The sequence below is a fragment of the Aulonocara stuartgranti genome, assembly GCF_965226115.1.
Source record: "Aulonocara stuartgranti genome assembly, chromosome: 23".
Classification (NCBI taxonomy): Eukaryota; Metazoa; Chordata; class Actinopteri; order Cichliformes; family Cichlidae; genus Aulonocara; species Aulonocara stuartgranti.
Window position 1 is genome coordinate 9,858,490 of NC_138958.1, and position 26,437 is coordinate 9,884,926.

At 39.8% G+C, this 26,437-nt stretch overlaps 1 protein-coding gene across 3 annotated transcripts; it reads right to left on the bottom strand.

The window, feature by feature from the left end:
* Window positions 1–2,740: 2,740 nt before the first annotated feature.
* Window positions 2,741–26,437, bottom strand: LOC309699697 (sex comb on midleg-like protein 2). 3 transcript variants are annotated; one of them, XM_082522828.1, is made up of 15 exons: window positions 26,127–26,437; window positions 23,370–23,482; window positions 22,849–22,878; window positions 21,310–21,380; window positions 20,095–20,329; window positions 18,982–19,070; window positions 18,648–18,891; window positions 12,460–12,725; window positions 10,941–11,034; window positions 10,652–10,855; window positions 10,406–10,567; window positions 8,384–8,512; window positions 5,757–5,978; window positions 4,768–4,931; window positions 2,741–4,062 (listed from the first exon to the last, which is right to left on the bottom strand). In XM_082522828.1, the coding sequence occupies exons 2-15, from the start codon at window positions 23,389–23,391 to the stop codon at window positions 3,937–3,939; spliced, it is 2,058 nt and encodes a 685-aa protein (XP_082378954.1). In that variant the 5' UTR covers window positions 23,392–23,482; window positions 26,127–26,437; the 3' UTR covers window positions 2,741–3,936. The 3 variants fall into 3 exon arrangements, with proteins under 3 accessions (XP_082378954.1, XP_082378952.1, XP_082378953.1); XM_082522826.1 differs by having other exon boundaries at window positions 5,757–5,981; window positions 26,127–26,435; XM_082522827.1 differs by lacking the exon at window positions 26,127–26,437 and adding an exon at window positions 25,998–26,113 and having other exon boundaries at window positions 5,757–5,981.

Here is a 26,437-nt window from a genome sequence, read left to right on the forward strand (position 1 = left end):
CTTGTTTCAGCCAGTGGATAAACTGCAGGAGCTCCACCAAGGCAGAGTATAAGATACATCAGGATTATTTTGAGCTGTGAATTATGCAAAGTTGCTTTTAAAACCATGTAGCTGGAAATGAGGAGAATAGGTCCCCTTTAAGTGAATCTGAGGGGAGGTTTGCTATTGATTAAATCAGCTGTGAAGCAGAGCTGAAACTGTAGTGAAAAGCTGCCGTTAAGAAGAAATAATGACCAATTTCTTGGCTTCAGTGAGAGAGAATTCTGTTTGTGTATGTGTTAACTGTGTGATTAGTTTATTAGAACCAGTATTGATGAAAATCCACCCATTTTCAATCGTGTAAACATCTGTTCCAAGTGGTTTAAGTGTCTTTTTTTGTTGTTGTTTTTTTAATTGTTTTTTTGAGCATGGTAATTTTCTGTCCCAGAGTTGTGAATGTGGATCATATGTTGAGTGCACTTTGTCATAGTTAGAGGCTGTCCTACCTATTATTCTCCCCAAACTGCATTGCCCCTCTTTTGATTGCAAGAGTTATGTAAATCTGTGAATTACAGGCCAAGAATTAATAACAGCCATATGCAGACTGTCTAGTTGAACAGAGATGGAAAAAATCTTGATGCTCTCCTTCCTTTTTTTTTTTTTTTTTTTTTGGAAACCAGTTTCTTATTTATATCTGTGTACTTTAGCAGTCTCAGCACATCTTAACTCATGCCTGCAGTCCTTTAAACAGAGCTCTTTGGTTTAGTAGTTTGACCTGATCACTCTAGTTATATAGTAACATCTCTAATTTATTACTTGTGCAACTTTTATTTATACAGCGTGTTTATATAATGAGTGATCAGTTAGGAGGTAAAGAGTGAATTGATATTGATATTGTAATACAGCCGAAGTACCTTTTTGCTTCTGACAGCAGATTTATTAAAAGGTCATCATTTGAAATGTGGTGGGAGATAAATGTTTGCTTACTGTACAGTATGTGTACTTTTTTATATGGAAGTGAACTAAAATCTTCAATTCTGAATCGTTTGCCTGAGTTTTCTTTTTTTTAAAAGAAGTTGCAGTCTAAAAGGTTTGTGGTTTCTTGGTGGAAATGGTTTGATATCGGAGGACAACACACTCTGTCATGCAGACGGAGAAGGTAACTGGTAAGTGTACAAACAAAGATGTTTAAATATTTAATTCAATGAGTTTGTTATTGCTTTATCCTTGCTCTTTGTACATGTGGTTTGAATCAAAATGATTTGGTCTCAGACTGGGTTTTAATCCTATCAAATGTCAGTTACGGTCTACAGTTGTGGATCCCCCATTTTTATCTGATCTACTGCCAAAGTCCTGTCAGATGGATCTGAGAGCCCCTTCACCGTAATCTCTCATATTCAAATGTTTTCATTTGAACTTTAAAATTTATGTTCACCAGTTAAAGTTAGCGGCTAATAAACTGTCACAACTTTTACTTTTATGGCTATATTTTTTATATTTAGTGCAATAATTTTTTTTAATTTAATTTTTTTTTTTTTTTAGCCAGTAGTGAAGTTTGCTTGAAGAATGTAATTTATTTAACTGTTAATTATTGCTCTTAGCTAATAGTTTGTTTGTTTTTTACATTTCTTTATTTTTTCAGACTTTCATACTGTTAGCTAATAGTTTTTACAACTAGCAGTAGTTTTAGCTTATATGTTTGAAGTATTTATTCATAATTTGAACTAGATACTTCAAACCTTGATCAGTGTCAGTTTAAAGAATTAAATAATTAAAAATAGTATTTTAATTACTTCCAACTGTTGATTTATACATTTAACTAATAAAGCTGCTAGCAAAACATTTAGATTTCAAAATTATGAACAAAGTTTAAATATATGTGTGTTAAGATTTGGTTGTGCTTCAAAGTATTTTGTTTTCTCTTTCAACTTTTAGTGTTAAGAATTGAAGTTGTTAGCAATGCCTTTAGGTTATATTTTTTACTTGTTTAATCTTACAGAGAATGTGATGATTTCATGGATATTTAAAGTAAGCACTGAGAGAAATTTAGTAATGGCAACATATTAAAAGAACAATATGTCTTATATATAATACATTTATATATACAGTGTCAAAGAAACCTGTCTTTGAGTGAAGCTTTAAGGTGACAGGAAATATAAATAAATGCAGCTTGAATCTTTACTGAAGCTCAGTATTTGAAACAGTTTATTCGCTGCTGTAATAATTAATGATTGAAATAATAACTTTAATATTGGCCATATTATATTTACATTACCAAAGTAAGATGACTTTAGTCTCATGAACAACATTAAGTAATTGTTATTTACTAGCTAATCTTAAAATGACTGTTCAGTACAGAAATGAAGCCCAATAATCATGTTTTACAGTCCTGTGGTCTCAGCCTCAGATACTTATCAAATCAAAGTTTGAGGAGTTTATCAATAAAATTACCGAACTATAACATTTTTGTTTTAAATACACAGAAATTCTCACTTTCCTGAATTTTTAAAACATTTTCCTAAATCAGCAAAACTGACAGCGAGCTTTTATATGTGATCCTGGTTAATCAGATGAAAAAGTCAGTAACAACACATCTTTTTGTTTTTGACAGGTTTATAGAAAAGAAGAGAAAATACACAACATCATAAACACATTGTTTATCTGGTGTGATGACTTGTAATGGACAAGTGATGTTTTGCAACACTTTTTTCAAGTAGTTTAAAGAAGATGCAAGAAGGGAAAGAAATCAACAGCACTTGGATCATGTGTTGACTATTTATATGGCACAAGTCTTTAAGTAAGGGAAGGGGGTAACAGGAAGTATATTATAAACAGTATGCTACAAAATCTTGTACTAACAAAGATCACATAAACCTGAGAAATATTGTAGGTAAAGCAAGGCAGAGTTTAGTACTGGGAGTATTTGAACTAAAAGCACTGCGTTAACTATTAAAAAGAAGAACCCCCATCCCCCTTTATCTTCACATTTCTAACTTATTTCCTTAAAATATTACGTTTCTACAAAATGTACATTCTGTCGCTGATATTCATGGTTAAACCCATAAAACTGTACACATCTGTTTTCATTGCTAACAGTGATTGTAATGGTCGAAAGTGACAACACTGAGGTCGGACCGATGAGCTTAAATGACACGACTGATAAAAATATTAAGTCAAACTTAACAAAGAAAGCCCTTAGAAATGTCCGATTTGCACTTCCTAAACATTCCCATCCGTTGAAATTGATAAACCCTCAACTGGCGTGTGCTTGGGATGCAGACGGTTTGGAGACCACCGAGAATGCCTTGCAGCAGGAGCTGATTCTGCCAGACACTCGTGGGAAACATCAGAATATAACATAATCGCCTTGACGCCGACAAAGTTCAAAGCAAAGAAAGCTCGTGTGAAAGAAGTGGAATGGGTTCATATTCTTCAGGCAGGCAGATAAACCGCTATACATGATAAAAAATAAAATAAAAATAGCATTCAAACCCTGTGGAGGAATATCTGATGGATCTTTTTCTCGGTATACCAACCCTTCCTTATCGATTTAACAATAACAATTGATATAAGAAGAAACATTCACCATCTTTGGGGGATCCAAAACCAGGATCAAAAGATTTCTCCTCCATTTAAAAAAAAAAAAAGAAAGAAAGAAAATGTGCGCACATGTGCAATGTAAACACTACGGGGATTATTTTCCTTTGGGATTTCAGAGTCAGCATGTCTATGAGAGCCGAACAGCTTTTTGTTCACTGATGAGGGGATGAGGTAATGTGTCAGCAATGCACGGCACACTTTCTCCACTCGCAAAGTCGGGATGACGTTGTAACATCCATCCGCTCCCTCCAGGTGGAGTCTGGAGTAACATGTAACCCCTGTGTGCCCCATGAGTCAGTATGCAAACGCCGGCTCTCTCGGGGCTTATTGCTCGTGGGTTCTGCCGGGATCTCGTAGTTACAGTTTGCCTTGTTTCAGCCTCTCTATGTGATGGCAGAGCTTCAGTGCGGGCCCCAGTTTCAGACCCATATACTTCATGATCATGTCGCTCCGCAGGAGCATCAGAGCTTTGCCATCAATCTCCTGTGGAAACAGACACCGGGACTTGTATTAGAAAAACAGAAACACTGTCATTAGCTTAAATAACCATGCAGTAATTTAAAAAAATATATATAATTCCAATTGAAAACAAATATTTTGGGGGTCTTCAGCAGTGAGTTAGGCCCCAGTTGTGGGGTTTTTATGCTGAAAGTGCATCTCGCTGCTCTGCCTCCAACCCAGAAAGTCTGCTGGGTGCACAGTGTGTTAGATAAAGACCCAGGTGACACTGCCTTCACAATCAGACACAATATCTGTCAAAGGTTTTAATAAATGAATAGGAGAGTGTGCCCAAACCTTTCACTTTATCAGATTGTTGTAACAGCTGGAGTAAAATGAGGTTCATAACTGAACATAACCATGACCATCTTTTCACAGGTAAAACGATGGAAACCTCGAGGCTTATTCTAGATCTTGTTAAATTAAGGCCATCTTTATCATCTTAGCCTGAGCTGCCTTAAATAGAGTGTTTGCAAAGTTTCCTTTCAGATTTAGATCACAGACGATAGAAAACGGGCTTATTGCCGCCATCTGTGGGTAGTTGAAGATGTGCGATTGAATGAAACTGGAGAAGAAGGAGAAAAAGCAATGAAATTGCAGACTTCCTTTCAAGATGGTTCTCCACAAACGAGCTCCAGAGTAAAAATGAATACAAACAATGAAAATCGGATACATTTTTCATTAACTTACATGTTTTCTGAAGAGCTCAGCATGAGGTGCCAAAGCTGTGGGGTCGGCGTCCCTGACGAACTGCATCACCTCTTCGATGGACCAGGAGGAGGGGTTTTTGCTGGGGAACTGCAGACTCTCCCTCTCAGACGCCAGAGCCTCGGGACCTGTGGTGGAGCTGGCAGCTGCACAAAACATTGAAATGGAATTAATTTCTTCTCATGTTCAAACTCCAGTAGCAAATTACAGAGTGACTGGCAGGTTACGTTCATCTGGAACTCTCATGTCTGATTTCCATCTCAGAAAGCTGGAGCTGCCCCACTGACACAACGATCCAAGACAGCGGCAGTTTTAATCTGTAGCTACTGTTGTTTATTTGTAACTCACAAATATTAAATAAGCTATCCACAAACCGCTGATCAGGCTCCATTCATCAAAAGAAAAACCTTTTATGTGGTATTGCTAGTGATGCACAAATGACCATAATAAGAATCAAATCCTCTGAGCCTCCTAGTTGATGAACCGTTGGTAACAAGTTGTTGTGTTTATTATGTTGGCCAAAACATGCACAGCTGGAGCTTCAACCTCGTACAACAGCTCACAGTCTGCTAATGTGAAAAAAAACAAAACAACAACAACAACAAAAAACCCCAAAACAAACTATTTGGAGGTCAAAGTGAGAGAAACAAAAATAAGCATGTTTTATTTTCATGCCTGTTTTGTCTGTGATAGTTTCCCCTATTTACTCATTTGGTATAGTAACTTCATTAACACATGGATCACTTAGGATCTGACTTTAACTTCATCAGTGGGGACTACCCATCACGCACTGCTCGCCACTATGGTGAAGTTCATGTCTGAACCATTGGAGAACAGCTGATTACAACTTTATAAGTACATGATTCATTTATGATTTATGTAGATTTGCAGCAGAGCACCTTTTATATTGTGTTATTTAAAAGTCTTTTGAAAACACAGGTGTATCTGACACACACAAGCTCTCTCTCTACCTTCGACTCTTCTGAGGGGTTGTGTGGAGCTCATTTCTGCAGGGTTAGATGAAAGGCGGCGCATCGGTGTGCTGCTGCTGCTGTGATGGTAGAGGCTGCTGGCCTGGGAGTGGTACTCCGAGAAACTCCGCATAGTCTGGGGTCGCGGGGTCATGGAGTTGGAGGCGGAGTCCATGTAGCGCTGCTCCTTTATTAAGCCATTCTCTTCATGGGGCAGAGTCTCTGCTGGAAAGAGAAACAACATGCACAACTTTAAAATGTCATTTTAGACAGAAAGAACACACACAGAATTGTGAATTTGCAGATCAGCGTCTGTAAAAGTAATCCCTGTGAGTCAAAAGCTCAGGGTTCAGAGACGTCTAAACGTCCACAGTTTTTTCTACTTTTGGCTCAGTATGAGGTCATACAGTGGATCTCTTTTATATGGTCATCTTAGGCGCACAGATCTGGCTGCACAGTCATTGCGCGCACTGCTTGCTTAATTTTGTTTCTCTACACGTTTTAAGATGCCGCAGACACGTCCAGACGCCTTCCTGACCGCTCCGCAGGTCACATTTCATTGCGTGTTGTACTTGTATAACTATGCACGTGACAAATAAACAATCTTCAAAGTTCAACGCACAAATCGTAGCAAAAACCTAATCAGGGGGGTTAGCCTTGACCGTTGAGGGGCAGCCAATCAGAGGAAAGTTTGCCTCAATCCTTTATCACCCACATATCACCGGCTGCCTGTACCCATTTTGTCATTTTGGTTGTAAAACTAATTTTTCAGGAATTAATGGAATTTTCTTTCTAGCCCAAAATGGCCGAGTTAAAGTAATGTGAAGCACAGATGGTAAGATCAGTGTTGCCAACTTAGTGACTTTGTCGCTATATTTAGCGAGTTTTCAGACCCCCTTAGTGACTTCTTTTCTAAAAAGAGACTAGCGACAAATCTGGCGACTTTCTCTGGTGTTATTGGAGACTTATTTATGACGGCTTTTTGACGTGAAAGTGCGTATCGCTCTTACTCTCAACAAGCAGCGGTGCTGCGGTGGGAACCTCGCCCATGCCAAAGCGCTTACGGGCGGAGGATAGTCCTCCCCCAGCTGCTATCAGGGCAGGAGATGTTCACACCTATGCGTCCAAGCGGCAAATGAATCGCGCATGAGCGAAGCCGCAGCTCTCGCACTGACTGTAACAGAGTCAGTTCTTCTTTTACTGTTATGATGTTTTGTGGATCACAAGGTTTAAAACTACTTATAAACACACAAACACACACAGTAACTCCACTAGAGTGCCTATTTCGGGTCACTTTTTTCTTGGGCCAAGCCCGGATAAAGGAGGAGGATTGGAATTGTGACATTACAAAAAAAAAAAAGAAGCAATAATTGGTAAAAGAAATTTTATTTATAGTTCTAAAATCTTTCGAAATGCATTTAGGACGTTTTTTTTACTCACTTTATGTCTTTTCCACGATGTTATTTCTCTCTCCTACAACATAGGTTACAATTACATTAGCATGACCAATTATGCAAATTAGGCGATGACATCATTTAGCGATTTCTAGCGACTTTTAGGACAGCCAATAGCGATTTTCCTTACTGAGGAGTTGGCAACACTGGGTAAGATCGAGGTGGAGCTGATTTTTCTGATTGCGTTCAGACAGTAGTAGCTTGCGAGTGCTATGCACTACCACAATACACTCTATTTCTGTAAAGCTCGTCTTCTCTTCTTTCCAAAACCATTTGAATTTTCTCTTTATCATATTTTTCTCTTTAACGGTGACTGAGTAACGATCAATTAACAAGTGTTTGTGAAATGGGCCCACTGACAGCAAAGTATTCTAGCTGGGTTCAAGAATAAAAATAAAGAAGTGGAAATGAGGATAATAGCCCCCTCCCGTAAGCTGAAACAAGCCCAAACAGGCACTCCTAACCACATTAATATCTTAGCAGGCTCTAATTAAACACTGAGATTATGACTGTTTTCCTGGGCTTTGCACTCTTTATCTGCTTTTAATGAGGAAGTGTACTGTGCAGCAGTAACAGAGCTAACAACAGCAGAGCTATGGGTCACAATAGAGTGAAGCTACAGTGCTGATGTATTCAGATTCAGGCAGTGAGGACAGTGATTCAGTAACGTCACTTTACTGGGATGATTTCTAATTGTTTGTGCACTGAAGACTTCCCAGTCTGGGAACACTGGGACAGCTAAGTGAGCTCAACCAGCTCTGTTTGACAGGACCAGAATCACGCAAAGCTAGCCTAGCAGAGACCAAGAATAAGCATACAGAGTCAAAAATGTGTGCTTACCGATTACAAAAAAATAAAAAAAATATTTTATACAAGGTTGCGTTTTTCCACAAATTAAGGTTTCTGAATAATTTTAATTGGCTGCCATTTTCAAAAATAACTACATTACATCCTGATGTCAGCTGGTTATGACGTCACTCTGGTGTCAAAGGGCATTTTAATGAAAAAACTGATTTAGGTGTGAACTTGAAAATGAAATCAGCTTGAGGCGTTGCCCACCATCACACAAATCTGATATCATGAAAACTGAACAGTAGACTGCTAACAAACAGACAAACGTAACAGATTACATAATCCCGCTCTTCGGGATAAGATCCGTAAGGAAAGCTGTACCTTCTGAAGGATGAGCTTCAGCACGTAAATGTTTAGGAGACAGCGGCGCTGCATACGGTGGAGAGACTCCAGAGAGACTTCGTTTACTCCCTCTTGCCAGTGATGGCGCGTCCATCACCTCTTCTTTCACTGAAACACAGAAACTCACTTTAACTCACACCAGTGGTTTGTGTATAAATTACACCACCACACAAGCTCAAATATCAGTAAAAAGATGACTGTGTGGCTTCTGAGATGTCTTTAGTTCTCAGTTTGATTGCGCTGTCAGATTTTATCTACAGCCTAGTTGCACAATCTGGATCTAACAAGACACCTGCCATTTTTATTCCAAGAGTGTCGTCACTCCACTAGCCTACATGCTTCATTGCCTGATCAGATTCTTTCACACAATCCTAACAAACACTCTTAGTCCATCTGTTTGAGATCCATCTTTTGAAGAGGGCCAAATTTCTCTCAGGAGGGATCTTTGGGTTCCAAGAGCCTCTTTAGCTTTCTTGGAACCATGTTAGTGTTAGCCAGCTCCTCCCAACAGATGACGCACTCGAACTAACGGCTGTTGGCATCCCCACTCCAGCTGAAACCACACAACCGGTTACTACTGACTGTTAGTCAATCGTTAGGTGGTAGGTCCTCTGCACTGGTAGATCGTTGTGGTTTGAGCCACACAAGAAAGCAATCAGGATTTTCCCCCAATTTTTTAATCTCACTGCAGTCAGTCAGCAGCTTTGATGTGTCATGCTCTCATTATTCCCACCATCCAGCAGCTGCACAAACTAAACAGGGTTAAGGAGGATTTTTTAGCAGTGGAAATGAGTCCAAAGTTGTGATATACGACTGTATACATGGACATTCCTCACAGCATACCACTTAATCTTAGACCTCAACTACTGTATGTGCAAAAACTACAGGACCACACAGGACAGAATCTATATTTCATGTTCTTTACACAGGTGAAATAAATCCCAGAGCACTACATCTGTGGCTGTAGGATTCTTTGAGATGCTCTCACCTTTCTGTGACAGGAACAGAAACTTACACCACCTTCATTTAGATGTGCTAAGAGTTTGTCCGTCACGTTCCACTTTTTTCAACAATGGCGAATTCAAAATTCCACATTTCATTTTATATCTGAGAAAGTTTAAAGATAATCACACAGAACTCTCGCTTTTTTTAATGGATGTGTGGAGTTTCTTCTTCCAGATTATTGCAACATTTTTCTTTGTGGTGCAAATGAGACGTTACTCTCGCGTTACTGCTGGTTTAAAATGCAGCAGTCTGGTTTCTTACTGGTTTTAGTAGTAAGGCAGGGCAGGGATAGCTCAGTAGGTAGAGTGGCGGCCCCATGATCGGGAGGTCGGGGGTTCGATTCCCCTGAACAGCTACCCTGAGGTACCCCTGAGCAAGGTACCGTCCCCACACACTGCTCCCCGGGCGCCCAATGGCTGCCCACTGCTTCACTAAGTGAATGGGTTAAATGCAGAGAGGGATTTTCCCCACGGGGACCAATAAAGTACACCTTCTTCTTCTTCTTAGTATTCATCACCCTGATCCTGGCTTCTCTACCTTTCTCTAGACAGCAGAAACGTTGACCCCATATTGTTGCCCGTTCGTAGCATTAGATCATCAGGTTAGGTCTTCCTGCTGCTTCCAAAGTCCAGGATTAAATACGAAGATGATCAACCTGCCTGAGGGGGATGTGGCCCACTGACATCCCTTCTTTTACTAAACTTCCTTTTATGTAACATCTTCTTCTTATCATCCTCCATCACTTCATATCATTTTGTAATGTCCTTGAAAGTTTCACTTCTGAAAATTTCCTTGGGTATATTTTCTGTTATAGCTGATGGAGTTTTGTCTTTATATTTTTCCTCTGTTCTAAATTTTTCATTTTAAACTGGATTTGTTTGCCCTTGTGTCTCTTTTTATTTGAATTTACCATCCTTGTTTTGCTGGTTTGTCAAAGTATTCTGTAAAAGCAATTTGTAAACAGTGCTATTAAAAATAAAAAGTTGCAGGCTTTACCTGATTTCTTCCTCTCGTAAGCCGAGTAGTGGCTGAACGGCTGGCTGCTGAACAGGTTGTCGCACTGCAGATGACGACACATGGTCTCCAGGAAGCGCAGTACAAAGGAAGCACTGGAAGCTGACGGTAGCCTGACCACACGGACTCCACCATCTGTTCTCACTGTGGTGATGAGAACATGTTTTAGTATTCTATCAATCATCATGCACGGCTGCCTAAGGTGACAATAACAGAACAACTTTATACCTTTGACGACCTCCCCTCCGCCCGAGTCATTCTGCAGAGCGCTGAGCAGGACTTTAGGCTGGTATGCACAGTCTATACATGACTGGACGACCTGCTGGAGCACAGAGTTCACTGGACCTGGTCCAAAGTGGTCAGGTAGATGCTGCATCTGCTTCCTGTCCAGGTGGGGTCCGCAGTTTCCGTGCTTATTAACGTACACACACACTGAAACAACGCAGACACACTGAACTAATCAGACATTCAAATGAGAGCTTTCATTCTGTTCACCAGTAGAGCCGTTAGCGTTTACCTGTCGAAACCACTGAGTTTAGGTTGGCAGGACTTTCCTGTGGCACCTGGATGCTCGGCAGCTGTGTGGAGCCTTGGATCATTTTGGGCTTTCTCTGAAAAACAGATGTTTATAAACAATTTAACAATAAGGAATGTTAAAGTAAAGCTAATTCTTAGTTCTGGGTGTATATGTGTGCTAGGGCAGTAATTATAACCTTGATTAAAGAATTAAAAAAAAAAAGTTATGAGGGTAGTGTCTGCATTATGGCTGTAAGTCTGACAAAAATGGTTAAATGTCTTAGATACATGCCCTCCTTTGCAGTGTTTACATCTTTCAGAGCCACGTTTGAAAATCCTGCTCTCACTGAAATAAACTGGGTAGAAAAGTGCACCACTGTGAGTGAAAAGGGGGTGCACCTGATGCATTACACAATAAAACATTAAAGTGATGACATGCTGCTGTAAGCTTTAAGCTCGGTTAAAGCAATGCTCAGTGTTTAAAGGTTTCACAGTGTGGACACATTACAGGCAGATGCTGAAGAGCTTTGTTTTCTTTTTATGGAAGCATACTTCCACCTTTCCAGGCTCTCATTACAAATCAAAATGTAATCTGCAAACAATCATAGTCCAAGGAGCCAATCACAACTGCAGTTGCATTTGGTCCATTTTACAGAAATCATAATCACCACAGTTACCAGCTCAGCACACAGACCTGGAAAAACTGAAGCAATTTTGATGTGTAACTTTGTCAGGACACGCAGTTTAAAAGAACATTGGGGTTTTTCATGAAATTATTCAAAGATGTAAATAATGCCCTACAACATCAACTGCTTGCTGTTTAACCACATTGTTTGGAAAATAGGAAACAAAACTCCCCGATACTGTTGTTGGGTAGTACTGTTTTCTTGAGCTTGTTGCCTAGAAAAAAAAAAGGAATTTTTGCCACATTTTCAGTGTCGTTTTCATTTCAGGACTGCTGCGGTTGTACGGCAGTTTTCCCAGTTGTTGCATCTATTTTGTGCTTGTGAAAATGAAGCCATTATTGGCGTTCATTGATGATTGTGGACAATCGCTTTCTCATTCCAACATGGATACATTGACTGGATTTCAGTCGAGCATATAACGCTGGTAAGTCCCTCAATCAGAAGATGTTTTGGACTGTGATAAACGGTTTTAGAATCTTCAGGGTCAGAAAAGTGAAAAAAGCAACAATTTGAACATTTCGGATCATTGTCCATAGTTCTGGCATGAAGCATGTTTTAGTTAGTATGATTCAGATATAATGATAATGACAAAGCCCAAAAACAAAAAGGATTTAGTGATAGTTGAACTGACGTAGCTTGTGTATTAATTTTGTGCTAATCAAGCATGTTTTCCTAAACTAGAAGATGATACCTTTCAAATTGAATTGTCATACATGAGTTTTTGCCCACTAATTGTTCTCTTATAGGCTTTTGTATTTGGGTGTGCTGTAAAAGGGAAAATTTAATAAAAATGTGTGGCTGATAACAGATTAAACAGTCAAAGCTGGGCCTCACCTTGCTTCCCGGTTTGGGTCCTCTCTTCTTGTGAACTCGGGGTACCAGCTGTGTGTTTTCAGGTACAGACCCATTTTGGGCCGCGGCTGCCTCGGCCACCGCTTTGAGGAGAGCGATGGTCTCGCTTTTGGGCCGACGGCCTCTGACCCCCTTCCTGACCGGCAAAGGGGGCAGAGGATTGGGGAGTCTGTAGGGGGACTGCATGGATCGCCGACTCGGTTTAGAGGGCGACGAGGGAAGAATCTGCAGGTGCTTCGGCAGAGTAACTGCAAGAAAAACAAATGGAGTCAATGAAAATATGTCCTTGGAATAAAACGTGCATAAAAATGTAAAAATAGGATATTAAAAAAACAAAACGAAAGCAAAACAGATGACATGCAGGTCATGCATATGGACAGGGTTGTCAAAGGGTGTCCCTCAGGTCCCTCGGGTCAGCGCTCAAACACTACAAAAATACCTTACTGCTGCCTCCAGTACCCTCTGGACCCTGAACTGGCTCCCAGTCAAATAAATAGGAACTCATGCTGAATGTTTTTTCTTAATTTAAAAAATAAATAAATTTAAAAATATATATATTCTGGGTGCCAGCCTAGGATAGGATAGCATAATGTTACTGAAAATGACACAGGGAGCGCCCCAAATCAAAATAATATTGTGTATCATTCGAACAGAAGCCAGTTTTAAACAAAGTGTTTTTGGATCCATACAAAAAATTTCACCAAGTGAAAGTTTCATGAAATGCTGTAATCTTTGCAGTTTTTGTGTTTCTCTAACCAACAGCACAGACAACAGCTAATAAGCTACAAAGCCAGAATGACCAGTTCACAGGTTTTGGTGGGTGTTTATATGTGCAGTGATTTCTGTTTCCCTTCTAAACTCTCAACATACTGGAAAAAAAAAAACAAACAAAAAAAAACCTACCACATATCCACACAAAGCAACAGCCCATGTATCCAACAAGTAAATACTTGTGTTTGTGTGTGTGCTAAAGAATACCTAACAATAGCAACGTGCAGAGAAACAAGTGATAAAAATGCTTTTCAAGGTTCTACACAGACCAAATAGTGGTAGGGAAAGACTTTTTCCAGCTTTTAAAGTAGTCTCGGGGCTCATGTATGACACAGAAAACTAAAGAGGGCTTTAAGTCTTTCATCTGTTCTGTGGTTAATAATCTTATCCACTATATAAGGAGTGCTGGTGCAGTAGAGACTACACTGAGCAGCTTTTATGTAAACATATATTCTTCCATGTAAACAGGTACGTAGTGAAGAATATAAATCCCATTCCTCCTCCTCTTTCCTGCTGCTGCTTTCCTCCCTTCCCACTTGTAATTCTGTCCGTTTCATCCCAGCCACCCTAACAGACACGCACACAAACGTAACAGGCCTCCATACTGATCTGCAGCTTCACACACAATACACCGCTCGTCTCCTACGACTGTTGGCTCGGGGCTTCTGACGCTCTCAGAAGCGTCAGAAGCCCCGAGCCTGCGGCTAAGTTCTCATTTCTGAACTTAGCTGCAGTCTACAAAGAGGACCACGTCAAAAAGTAGACATTAAGATGATATAGCAGCGCCGTAGAAAGGAAATCGATCCAGATCGAGCATGTTGTGTGTGAAGCAACAAACTCACAATCAGAGGCAGTGCAGGACTACCGGTCTACTTCTTATTAATCCAACTGTAAAAACAATGGCTGTGGAGCATTTCCTGTCACCAGCTCTGCATGTTGAAGTCAGGAATGAGGGAAACTGAGGACTTGTTGACAGGCAAGTCATCCCAGATAATCCTCCTTTCTAACTTAAATATTTACCACAATTTACAAAATGACCTTCATGTTTCACGTTTTATTTAATATGAGCTAAAACCAGCAGCTGACACCAGAAAGTTATCAGGAAAGTTCCCTGCAGTCACAGATTGACCACTTTCTACAGCCAGAGGAGTTACAGCCTGCTGGCCATTGGAGAAAGTGCAGGTTTTAGGCGTTGGCCAGAAGCTCCGTAATAAATGGGAGCATGCAGATTGTTCAATGGTTCTTTAAAAATTAAAATAATTATTTAAAACAGCTTGTAGACAAAAAGTCAGTTTAGTTTTTGTAAATACAGTCTCAATTTCAAAGCATTTTAACTGTTCTTACACTGAAGCCAGTTTTATCCATTAACTATCACTGCATGCTGATAGGACGGTTAAGGACTGTGGTGGTTGAAGAAGTGTGAAGATATGTGTGAATGTGTGTGTGAATGGGTGAATGACTGAATGTAGTGTAAAGCGCTTTGGGGTCCTTAGGGACTGAGTAAAGCACTATACAAATGCAGGCCATTTACCATATCTTACACCTATCAAAATCCACCCAAAAAATCCACAAACAAAAGCTGTTGGTGCTATGGTTAGCTACAACTTCACAGCATCCCATTAATTCTGGGTGATTTCATAACATTCGCCTATGACACACACAATACACCCCCACCACCCACACACACCCACCCACAAAAAAAGAAGGACATTTCTGTGCTTTATCTGCTTGTCCTCTAGCTAAACTCTGACTTTCCACTTTAATGCCATATGGATTCATTTATAAAGCCTTCCGAGAGTTTAGTGAAGAAATACCCACCGCCTTTGTTTAACAACACAACTGAATAACCACCAAAACCACCAACCCAGCCTAAGATGGCCATAATCACAACCACACAACTGAAATAACAACGGTAAAATGGTAATATTCATCCACTCTCCTCAACCAACATATAAATCAAGTATACCGCTTTGAGGTTTAAGCCTTTCAGCATTACTGCCACATATAGTTGCCACACTTACAGTTTGATTATTTGTTGCATTAATTCCCTTTACTTTTTCTTTTCAGTTACCAATCTGCTGCTCCCTTGTTGAGGGTGGAGCTGTTAATAAGAGGACCAAACCATCCTCTGCAACAGCATGGGGCCAATGGACTTTTTTTGCATGAAATTTAGTGAGTGTTCCTATAGTTTAACCCCTTTTTGTTTAGAATGGTTTGCTCTGCTACTTTATAGTTTGTTTATTTACGTTCTTGTTTTGTACATTTTTAGGTCTATACCTATTTCATATTCTTGTGTACTTCTGATATATATTTTTATTTTCTTGGGTTAAATAAAACCCTTTCTTCACACTCGCCAAATCTGAGCATTAGTTAGGTAGTTTTTGGGTCAAGGTGCGGTGACTGAGTGGGTGAGTTCTGTGGAAGTCTACAGAGAAATCATCAGCCCTGAGCTCTGTAAACACTTTCCTGATGAGTTCATGGGCTCATTTATTTTGTTTCACATTGAATAAAACATTAGGTTCATTTTGTAAAATTACAGTTATTTTAACAGTTAGAAAAGCAAAATAGTTAATCTTGTCTGACAAATCATTAGCCAATCGGCATGTAGTTTTTTTCTTGTCACATTTCAAAAAACCAAGATGGCAATGATGAAAACGCTCATCTCTATGTTTAATGACGGGACTGCACTAATTAACAGGTGAGATCACAGTGGCTCACATCCATCTTTTATAGTGTTTATGGGGACAGCACAGTGAGAACTGCTTGTCTAGCTCAGCTAGTTTGATGGAAAATCTGCTTGGGAGTGTAGTGGGTTAAGCATTTGCCTAACAAGCAAAAGATCCCTGGTTCAATCCTGGAAGAAAGTAGGATTGGGATTGCATTAGGAAGGTCACCAAATCAAACATGTGGAGCAATGCCTTATGAATAAGCAAGCAGCCAAAAGTAGCTGCTTCTTCACTTATGAGTCATTGATCTGGGAAGCTCATCTCACATATATCCGGCAAGCAGCACATTCTGAACAATTTGTACATGTTTCATAGTTTTATTTTTACTGTGCTGTGGTGAGGCAACAGTTAAGAAAGATAGCAAGTTCATTCAATATCCAGCTCTTCTGCCAGTGCAGCGATCAGCTGCAGACATTCCTCTTGAATTGAGTGTAAGGTTGCCACGTATGGAGACAGTTTGATACAGTATGCATTGTGAAGATTGTATATATAGACTAGGGCTGGGCCATATTATACCGTTCACGGTAATACCGGTATAATGTTAGGCAACGATAGGAAAATGAAATATCGCGATAGAATGGGAGTAAAACGCGCATGCGCAGTGCCTTTGTTTTCATACGCACATGGCCGATTGTTGAGTGAAACAGATGAACCAGAATTGGTTTGTAAAAATGGTGCAACTTCCGTGATGTGGAACTGGTTTGGTGTTTGTCCGTCAGATACACGACAAAGCACATTTTTTTGCAGAACATGCAAGCGGCCGTTGTTATTGTCATATTTGTCGGACTAAGATGCTCTTAAATCTGGGAGTAATCTGGGTCCTAAACTCCGTATTCTTCAGGTCAAACAACACTGCAGCATCACTTAGAGTTAAAAACTGTCTAAATTCTTTCATCTTTAATAAAACGATCAGCATTGCTGCTTTACCAGGTGTAACTATGAAGTTTAACTTCCAGGCATCCATGAAAACTAAAGTTATTACATTTAACGGAGTTAGACGTTAGCAGGAAGCTAGCGGAAGTTAGCTCGCTAGTTTCGCTAGTTACCTAAGCATGATATAGCATGTTCTGACTGAGAGATTTCTGAAAAAAATCAAACGTACAGTTCTGCTATCACTTCCAACATAAATGAAGACAGGAAACTAAACAGCAGTGACGTTTGTAGGGTTACTGAAGTTGGGCTAGCTGGTATATAATGATGTGCTACGTGATCGCTAGCGACACAGCTATGTTAGCATAACATAAACAGTGAAGCTGGAGGACGAACACTAACACTTTTCCACTTATAAAAGTTAACGTGAAGGTTCTTCATGGTTAGAGACAAATGCAATCGCATGGCAGGATGTTGTAAACGGACCAAACTTCAGTCAGGAGAACAACTGAGATAATCCATCCACAATATGAGGTTAGTCATTAATAGACTGCAACAACATGGGAATAGAGCAGCTGCCAGAGAATTCAACATTAATGAATCAATGGTACAGAAGTGGAGGAAGCAAGAAGAATGAGTTTAATAAAGTTTGATTTATCTGACTGCTTTGTTTCGCTTAATGTGCCTTATAATCCCGTGCACCTTATGGTCCGAAAAATACATACTGCACACTGCAGTTTAATGTTGCAAAGCACCTCTTTTTAACTTCAGTGGATATTATACATGGTTATGCTCAGGATATGTCAGCCCATTTCTACTGGAAATGCCTTTTGGTTAAACTTTCAGCAAGGAATTTGCATTTGCACTGTTACATTTTTATAAAGCTTTAATGTACATAAAAACCAGCTTCTTGTTTAAGTGAAAATAAATGGAAGGTTGTCTTTTTGCGCTAGTAATGTTGTGGAGTTGTATTTTGTCTCGCATCAATTATATCGTCGGTTATATCGTTATCGCAAATTTTCAAATATATATTGTGATAAATATTTTTGGCCATATCGCCCTGCTCTAATATAGACTGAAAAAGTAAACTTAAGGAACTTCACATGAAGACATGAAACCTATGGGTGGATGTATTCCAGTTTGAGGGAAATACAAATTATCCAATTTTCCAGACAGAAATGGTAAAATGGAGGGTTACTGGAAGATTACATTTTCCAGTAATAAAATGGGAATGTTTGCAGCTGTGCTTTTTAAGCAGTACACCTGTGACTGTGTCCTCTGATTGGTTGGTCCCTGTCACTTGGTGTCACTTGGTGGTTTATATTTTTTCTTTCCTCTCATCTCTCAGAGAGAGGTGGAAGAAGTGTAAAAGACCTTTATATAACTTCTAAGAGCCATAATATCACTCACTGAAATCCATATTAAAATCTATATTCATGCACATATCCAAATCTGTTATTCTTCTAAAATATGTGCATTTATATGTAATGTAATCACACATACAGAGGCAAACCTCAAGCCTTTTCTACTGTGTGCTCAGCACCTGTTAAAAATTACCCTGTGTATATTTTCCTCTGTCAGACTAAGCAACAAGACAACATGATTAATGTTAATTGCGTTTATATTTATCTAACTGTGGGTGTAATTTCCGGGCTGGTGTGTGGGGGAGAGGAGGAGTGTGCTGCAACTAAATGAGCATGAATGAAAGATTGATTACAAACAATAGCATCTGCCTCAAACCGCATTATTTACAGCAGTGAGGAATGCGCAGATGTCTGCTGCCCCCTACAGTCGAAGACTTACCACTGTTGCCGGGTGGCTGAAGGCTGTGCTTAGTGAGGGAGCACCAGCCTACCGGGAAGATGTCTCGGGAGTCGTACTTGCACCAGTAGTCAAAGGCGCCCCGCCAACCGTCAAACATGATGAAGACCTCATCGCCCTTCACTTCTCCAATTGTGGCGGGGCAGATGAGGTACGGGTTCTTCTTGTCCACCGCCTCCAGCTTCATGCCTGGCTTAAAGCTATTCTGAGGGGGTCTTGGTGGTTCCTGGAAATAAAGGCAACGTCCTCATTCGTCATTGCAGCAGCTTTTAAATACTTTATACTTTTTTAAAAGGTTTACAGAGGTAATACAAACCTTTTTAAAGGCTGTTACTGGTGCCATCTCTGCTCCATTTAAGGTTCTCAGCAGAAACATGGGCCAAGAGGAGGCATTCATCCGAAATCCTGAAATGACAGGAATTTAGGCTTAAAACCAAGTTGAACTAATGCAGAAGACAGAAGTTACTGTTATTAGTAGACCTTGTTATTTAGTCAGTGCTGCTTGGTAGGCAGCATTATGGTATGTTCACATCAAAATTCCACACAATCCATCCATCCATACAAATGTTTAGACCTTTCTGCAACCCCTAAATATTTTCCCCGAACAGTCAACGGAAGCACTTCAATGATAGCTGGAACAAATAACATATTTCCAGAACATACCAGAAAGTCCGAAGATTTCACCCACTTTTCTCCGAGCTCGCTCATTTTCTACTGTCTAAAAGCGAAATTGAATCAAGCAACTCTTGTTCTCCACTTTGTTGCCATCAGTCGAGTCAGCAGCTTGTGGGCTGACAGGCTTTTAAACACAGCAACAAAAGAGTTTGTCTGCATTTTAAATCACGCATTTGAATCATGTTAACTTGTATCTTTGATCTACAGATAGATTATGTATCGAGTGTTTATTAAAATAGACTTTTTTAAAAATACTGTGACGTAAGGCCCTCGTTGTGGGAAGTTTGTTTATTAGGTTTCAGGCGACTCTAAATGCTCAGCATCAGTTTTTTCTACTCTTTAATACTGATGATGTAAATGAGACAGGATATTCCTAAAATAGTCAATTTAGGCACACAGCTCTGTTGCTAAAAAATCTTCTGTTTGTGATGGGTAGCTAAACAGAATACGCACTAAAACAGCTTGTTTCAGACAAAAGATAAACTGGGGGTCTGCACAGAGGCCCAATATGAGCTAAATAAAGATGTACAATATGATGAAAGCAATCCTGTCACCATGTATTTTTATTTTAAAAATATTCCAAACATAATTCTTCACATGTCTGACATTGTCTTGACTTCAGGTTGTAACAAAGTCAAAATAATGATGACATGGGAGTTAAGTCTTCCTTATTGAATAATTTGCAGCTCATGTTGTGTGTATTGTTACTAAAGATAAAATCAAAACCTTGTATGTGCTTCTTTCCAATCCTTACCCAGCGGCGGCTGCAGCATATCTCCATTCTTCTCACAGGTGCCGATAGGCTGGATATCAGAGGAGTCGACTAGTCTCCAGAAGTCATTGCTGTTATCACTGCCGTCCAGACGGAGGCGCAGACGGACCCCAGTAATACCCATCACTGTGGCAATGCAAACTGAGGTGGAGTTGCGTGGGTCGTGAGCTTCAAGCTTCATTCCCACCTTGAAGTCATTGGTAGGTGGGACTCTAACCTGAAGATAACAGAAAAATGTCACGAGTGTGGTTGCTGTAATCACAGCAAACAAACATGTTTTTGAACTCTCTATACAGTCTAACAAAAGCTGTCCCAGTACACCCAGTATGAGGTGTTGGGAGCATAAAAAACAAGTATCCAAATGAAGAGAATTTACTGAATCACTGTCCCTAACTGCCTGAATCCAAATACATCAGCACTGAAACCTCACTCAGTGGTGATCCCACAGCTTTGTTACTAGCTCTGCTGTGATTCACAGTACACTTCCTTGTTAAAACCACATAAAAAGGGTGCAAAACCCACACAAACAATCACAATCGAGGGCTTGTCTAGACCTGTATTTGCTTAGATTCTTAGATTCTACTAAAGTAGCTCTGAATGATTTACAATTCAAAATAATCCTTATTTATCTTACACTAGCCTATCTTACACTTGGTGCAGGCCCTCTGTTTGTCCTGTCTGAAACAATTGATCTGATTGGCAGGTCTAAGCAGCATGTAACTGGGACTGCTGCACTCACACTCAGACAGCCGCGTACCGGTCCAGAGTTCATGCATGAAAACAGTCTTTCAGCCCTTCATCAGACCGTTGAAACATTTAGTCAGTGCACCATTGATGTGACCCAGCTGATTAACATCGGCCAAAGCCATTTATAAACTTCATCTTATTTCCCGATTCCAGTGTCACTCAACGAGGCGATATCCCTTACATTTACATTTTCCTCTAAGACACTGGGTCTATATTCATGCAAATGGACCTCAGCAAATGTTTCACTAGACTAGCTGGGGCTCACTTCCTCCAAGGCTGAAAACTGCAGGTCCAGGTTACTCTGGAATGTTTTCTTGAGAACAACTCCAGAATGATCACAGTTTTTGTTATTTCAAATAAATACATTTGTCAGTAATCCTGCTAACACACAAACCAAACCAGTCACATGACCATGACTTTGGTAGCATTTATAAACTCAGGAGGACATACCTGACGAAAACAGGTTGCTGGTGCTGGTATCGATGATGTTTCCTTGAGATATTCTTCCCAGCTAAAAGCATCTAAAGAGAAACAACGAGAAAGCGATGTGAGAAAGTGAAAGTGTATTTCATCTATTAAATACCGTAATTGTCGGGCTATAAGCCGCTACTTTTTGCACAAGCTTTGAACCCTGCGGCTTTTAGTCAGGTGCGGCTTTTCTATAGATTGTCCATGATTTTTGTCATATCGTAAGACGATTTGTTTTGTTTGTTCCGCTGTTGTACGGCACTACGTTGCCTGGCGGAAGGATCGGGGTTCAAGAGTGGTATGTTGGTCACATGTCCATCCGCCAGGCAACATAGTGCCGTACAAGTAGCGCGAAAAACAAACTTCAAAGTAGCGCTACGCGTTCAGCGGGAGTCGTGGATGACGAGCGGCGATAAACTTGCGAAAAGCAAGTTGTGCTCAACTCCACCGGTGGATTCTGACAGCGTGGAAAAGTGTGAAAACATCCACGATCACCAACGGATTTCGAAGGGCTGGACTGCTGCATGATGAAGAGGAGGACACCGCCACGGCCCTTCAGAGGGTGTTCGACTCCGACACTGACAATGAGGATTTCTTTGGTTTTGAAAGTGACAACGAAGGAAAGAAGCTGAGAGTGGATGACGAAGCCATCCTGATCCTGTTCGTATCCGACACTGGAGAAGAGGACTTTGGTGGTTTTAGAGTGCAGGAAGATGGTGGTGAATGACTGACTTTTCTTCTTGTTAAAGCCGTGTCACTGCACCTGAGCCTAAAAGGTAGTCCGAATCTATTTTTCTGGTGTGCTGTAGGTTATTGTTATGTAATACATTTGTTACTCATTTATGAAGCACAGCACATGTGCAAATATGTACCCATAACTTGTTTTTCAAAATATTAATAAAAGGGGTGTGTCTCCAAACAGCCATCTCTTTCCTGACAATTCCCTTTGTGCATATTCTCTTACATATGATGAGTCAACATTGAAACACCTGCGGCTTTTGGTCAGGTGCAGCTAATGTATGTACAAAACAGGATTTTCCCCTGATTTTAGCTTGTGCGGCTAATATTCAGGTGCGCTTTGTAGTCCGGGAAATACGGTATATCAATTATTAAATATTACAGAAATGAATATCCGTGTGCAAAAGCTTGAAATAAAACAGTTTATCAGTGTGTGAAATGTGACATTATACCATGATTTTAGTCCATCTATACAAGCCACACAACTGAGCTTCTCATTTCTTAAAACACTGAGAACAAAATCTCAATAATGACAAGAAATGAAGAACATCTCTTGTGGATGTTTAGCAGTATGTGATACAAACAAACCTCTCTCTGTTGCAATGGCTTGTCATTAAAAGCTCATGAGGAAGTTACATAAAACAACTATAATCCTGCTCTGATTACATAAATACCTATTAGAGTGCATCTTGTGTTTCATCAACTTCATCATGTCTGAGAGTTAAACATGAGAATGAAGTGAATCCTTTCACAATTTAAAAAAAAAACTTGAAGGGGTCATACCTGATTTCTCTTTTTTGGCTTCTTTCTGATCTAAAAATTACAAAGACAACAACAAAAGAAATTTAGAAACATTTTAAACCCCTATATCTTACTTCAGGCAATGTAGGCATTACAATACATTGTCCTTATAAATGTAACTTATATTACAAGCTTTAAATTACAGTCTGAACACAGAACATATTCATAATTATGGAATGTAATAGAGTATAGGCACCCTCTGTTAATTATAGCCATTTTATAAACAAAAAAAGTTAATTTTCCTAGGATAAGTGAAGCCCCGATTAATAGAACTGGTTAGAATATGAATTTAGTCACAATATGGGTGGTTTTCCTTTTTGGCTCAAGCCAAAACTTGTTTGGGTGGGCGCCACATACCCTACAATCTGTGTAACAAACATTTACAAACATCTGAGGGAAACTACTACCAGTTTTTTTTTTTTACATTATGAAAAACCCCCCATTTTTTTCCATTTTGTATAAGCACAAGTACCAGCTTCCTCAAACAAATGAAAGGTCCTTGCCTTTTAGCGGCGTTTTCCCCATGGTGACAGATGACCAATGTGGCACTTTTATGGTGATGAACAAGGTGCCAGATGATCAACCGACTTGTTTCCGTATTCTCTGAAAGTTTGTCCTGAAAACACAAAAATGGATCATTTGGGACAGAAACAAGACAGAAACGCCTTAAAAATATTGAAATAACAACAAGGCAATTTGTCCAAAGCAGAACATCCAACTCGAGGGAGTGTTCGAGCTGAAAATTCCAATTGTGAATTTAGGAATTCCAGCTTCCCACTTCAAATGTTACATAGCATAAGACTCAAAGAGAGGAATAAAAGATGTGCAATTTAGCAAATGAGAAACTGGGATTGACAACTAAAGCCTGACTTATTATACTCCTTCTACATCTATTTGCGCAGGTATTTGGCTACAGAGAGTGAAGTATTATGGGTATTTAAGAAATGCAGACGACTGCCTGCAGACCTCTAAAAAAAACGAATAGAGAAAAAAAACGATGCACCAAACTAGTATCTGGACTGAATATCTGGCAAATATGACATCTTTGTTTTGTGTTAACTTCATCGAGAAGAAGCTAACACAGCATGGAAGAACGGTCAGGTTTGGGGGTCAGGTTTTTACTGTTTGGGAATGGTCCCAGTCTTCCTCAGTGTCAGAGTACCAGGTTATTTATTGATCACAGACAGATATTTGGTATCAGCAGATATCAACATCTATGGTAGTGATATCAGAAAATGAAAATCTTGATCGGTACATCCGTTACAGCAGAATGAAAGAAAACAAAAAAAACAAACATGAATCCTCCTGATCCTCGAAGCGGTAACGCCACCATTATCAACATGAAGTGACAGATCCGTGTTGGAGTGAGTGAAGGTATTCAGCCATGAAATCAGGGCAATGCAACAGGTAGAGCCCACATGGCACGTATTTCACCTAATGCCTTCTTAAATCTCTACCATCCAATCTAAATTTCTGTGCACCTCAGGTTTGTTGCAGCAGCCTTTTTTGGTGCCGTGATGTTCCCTCTCACTCTCTTACATGATTAGCATATCGATAAATGGTTGTTACTTCTGCTTGATCCATCAGAGATTTCGCCTAATTTGCATAATTTCCAACTGGCTGTAGGGAACTGAAAGGGAATGTTACCTGTTAAGTACAATATGTATTTTAGTACTGAGCAGTTATTAATAATATCCCTGTGCACCTTTAAGGCTGAGACAGACTGGAGGGTGAGACCTTTTCTTTCAGTGCATATTAACTTTAATTATCTTGACCTTTTTTTTACTGCAGCTACTCTGTGGGCACTGACTGTAACAGTATTTGTGAACTGACACAATAAAAGGCTGAAGAGCTTTTGTTCTGAGGTTTCGAGAGTCTGTCTCTGTCTATATTAACCATCCCTGTGTTATTCTTTTAGAGAACTAATGTGCAGATGTTAATTCCAGCTGTTCCTCAGTCTGCTGAAATAATCACAGCAGCTGCTGCTTATGGGTTGGAACAAATTAAACTTCTAAATATTAGCGTTTAGTTCATTATGCTCCTTTTTATGTGAGATCATTTACAATTGTTTACATCTACAGTCATCTCAGAGAGAGAGGAGATGCCAGCATCTGAATAGGGACTCAAATCAGCAGACCTTAAGTTACTAATCAGCTCAACTGACATTTAGCATTTAATATGCTAAAAAACCAGTTGATTCTGAGGAGGTCAGGCATGAGCTTATAGTTTTAAAGGAATAGTGGAGATGTCCCTAAAAATAGCCCACATAGTAAAAGTATGAAGATAGGCAAAGGATACTGTGGTTAGCAAAACGGAAATCAACCTTTTTTCGTAAAGTAAAAAACCATCAGAACCTCTTTCGCGTACAGTATTGTGGTTTTCCAGTAATGGGTCACTCCCACGGAGACAGGAAGCCTCGTACAAGGTGGGTTTTTTTCATGAGGTTCAGCTACAACCGGGCCTGTGGTGGGACAGCCCATACGACACAGTCTGCAACTTTGTGTACATTCCCTCAGTTTCATTCCCAAAACATCTGTAGAATGTAACTAACTCCACCACCAGGAGTCCCGTAAGTTAGTGAGTTTGGTATAAAGAAAGCACAACAGCTGTTCTAGGTCAGCAAATAAAAGCTGCGTGCCCTCCCCTCAAATTTACAGTAGAAACACGGTCTCAGTCATTGAGGTAATATTAGCCACGCTGAATTGCCTATTATAATGACGCTAATAACGCCCCGCCTATGAGCTAAATTAACGTTACATCGACCCAAGAGGTTATTATTCACAACACCTACATTTATAACCTCATAATTACCTACAGCCAGAACTACATTTTCTAATTTTTACTCTCAAATCAGCTGGTTATGTCGCCTCACCCACCAGCCTTTTAATGTTAACTTGGATTGTAACAGCTAGCGAGGCTACATGTCGAGGCAGGAAGGTATAATTTAATTAATTTATCATAACGCTGAGTTTTAAAGTGTTCCATATATGATGTATATATGATATATGATGCATCTCTGCTCTCTGTTGTGTAACATTAACGGTTTCAGGTAATAGTCTAGGCCCAATGTTGACAACTGGAACTGCTTGTATGTTAGCTACCGCTGCTGGCTAATAACTAGGTTGGCTAACCTTAGCGTTAACCCTCTGAGAACAGTTTCTTCCACAGTATCGGAGAGAATCGCACGTAGGCAGGATTGAGAAGCTTCCACGGATAATTTCCCCAAACTCCAACTCATTCATTCTGAAGTATTAACTTACAAGTGCCTTCTTTTTTCGACTGAAGATCCACTTTTTTTCTATTCGTCAGCTGCCATTTTTTCACGAATGTAGTGTATCCTTACACGTACGTAATATATGCCAAAGATTGTGCTGAAAGGAGAGTACAGCTACGACACGGGGACTGACTGCAGGAGGAGTAGTTCAATGGCCAATGAATTCGCTTGCTGCTCACAGTAGTAGCCAATCAGGAAAAGACTCAAATAATTTGTCCAATAAGAATCCGGACTGCATTGGCTGTAGTTTCAGCTTCAAAAAACTTGTATGAGTGATCCACTTCAGCGTTCCTTCCT

Coding starts and splice junctions, on each gene's coding strand:
- LOC309699697 (XM_082522826.1), bottom strand. CDS start 23,391: ATGGGGAAAACGCCGCTAAAAG. Junction 21,381..22,848: donor AGCCAAAAAAGAGAAATCAG/GTATGACCCCTT, acceptor GTTTCTCTTTAG/ATGCTTTTAGCTGGGAAGAA. Junction 10,568..10,651: donor CGGAGGGGAGGTCGTCAAAG/GTATAAAGTTGT, acceptor TCATCACCACAG/TGAGAACAGATGGTGGAGTC.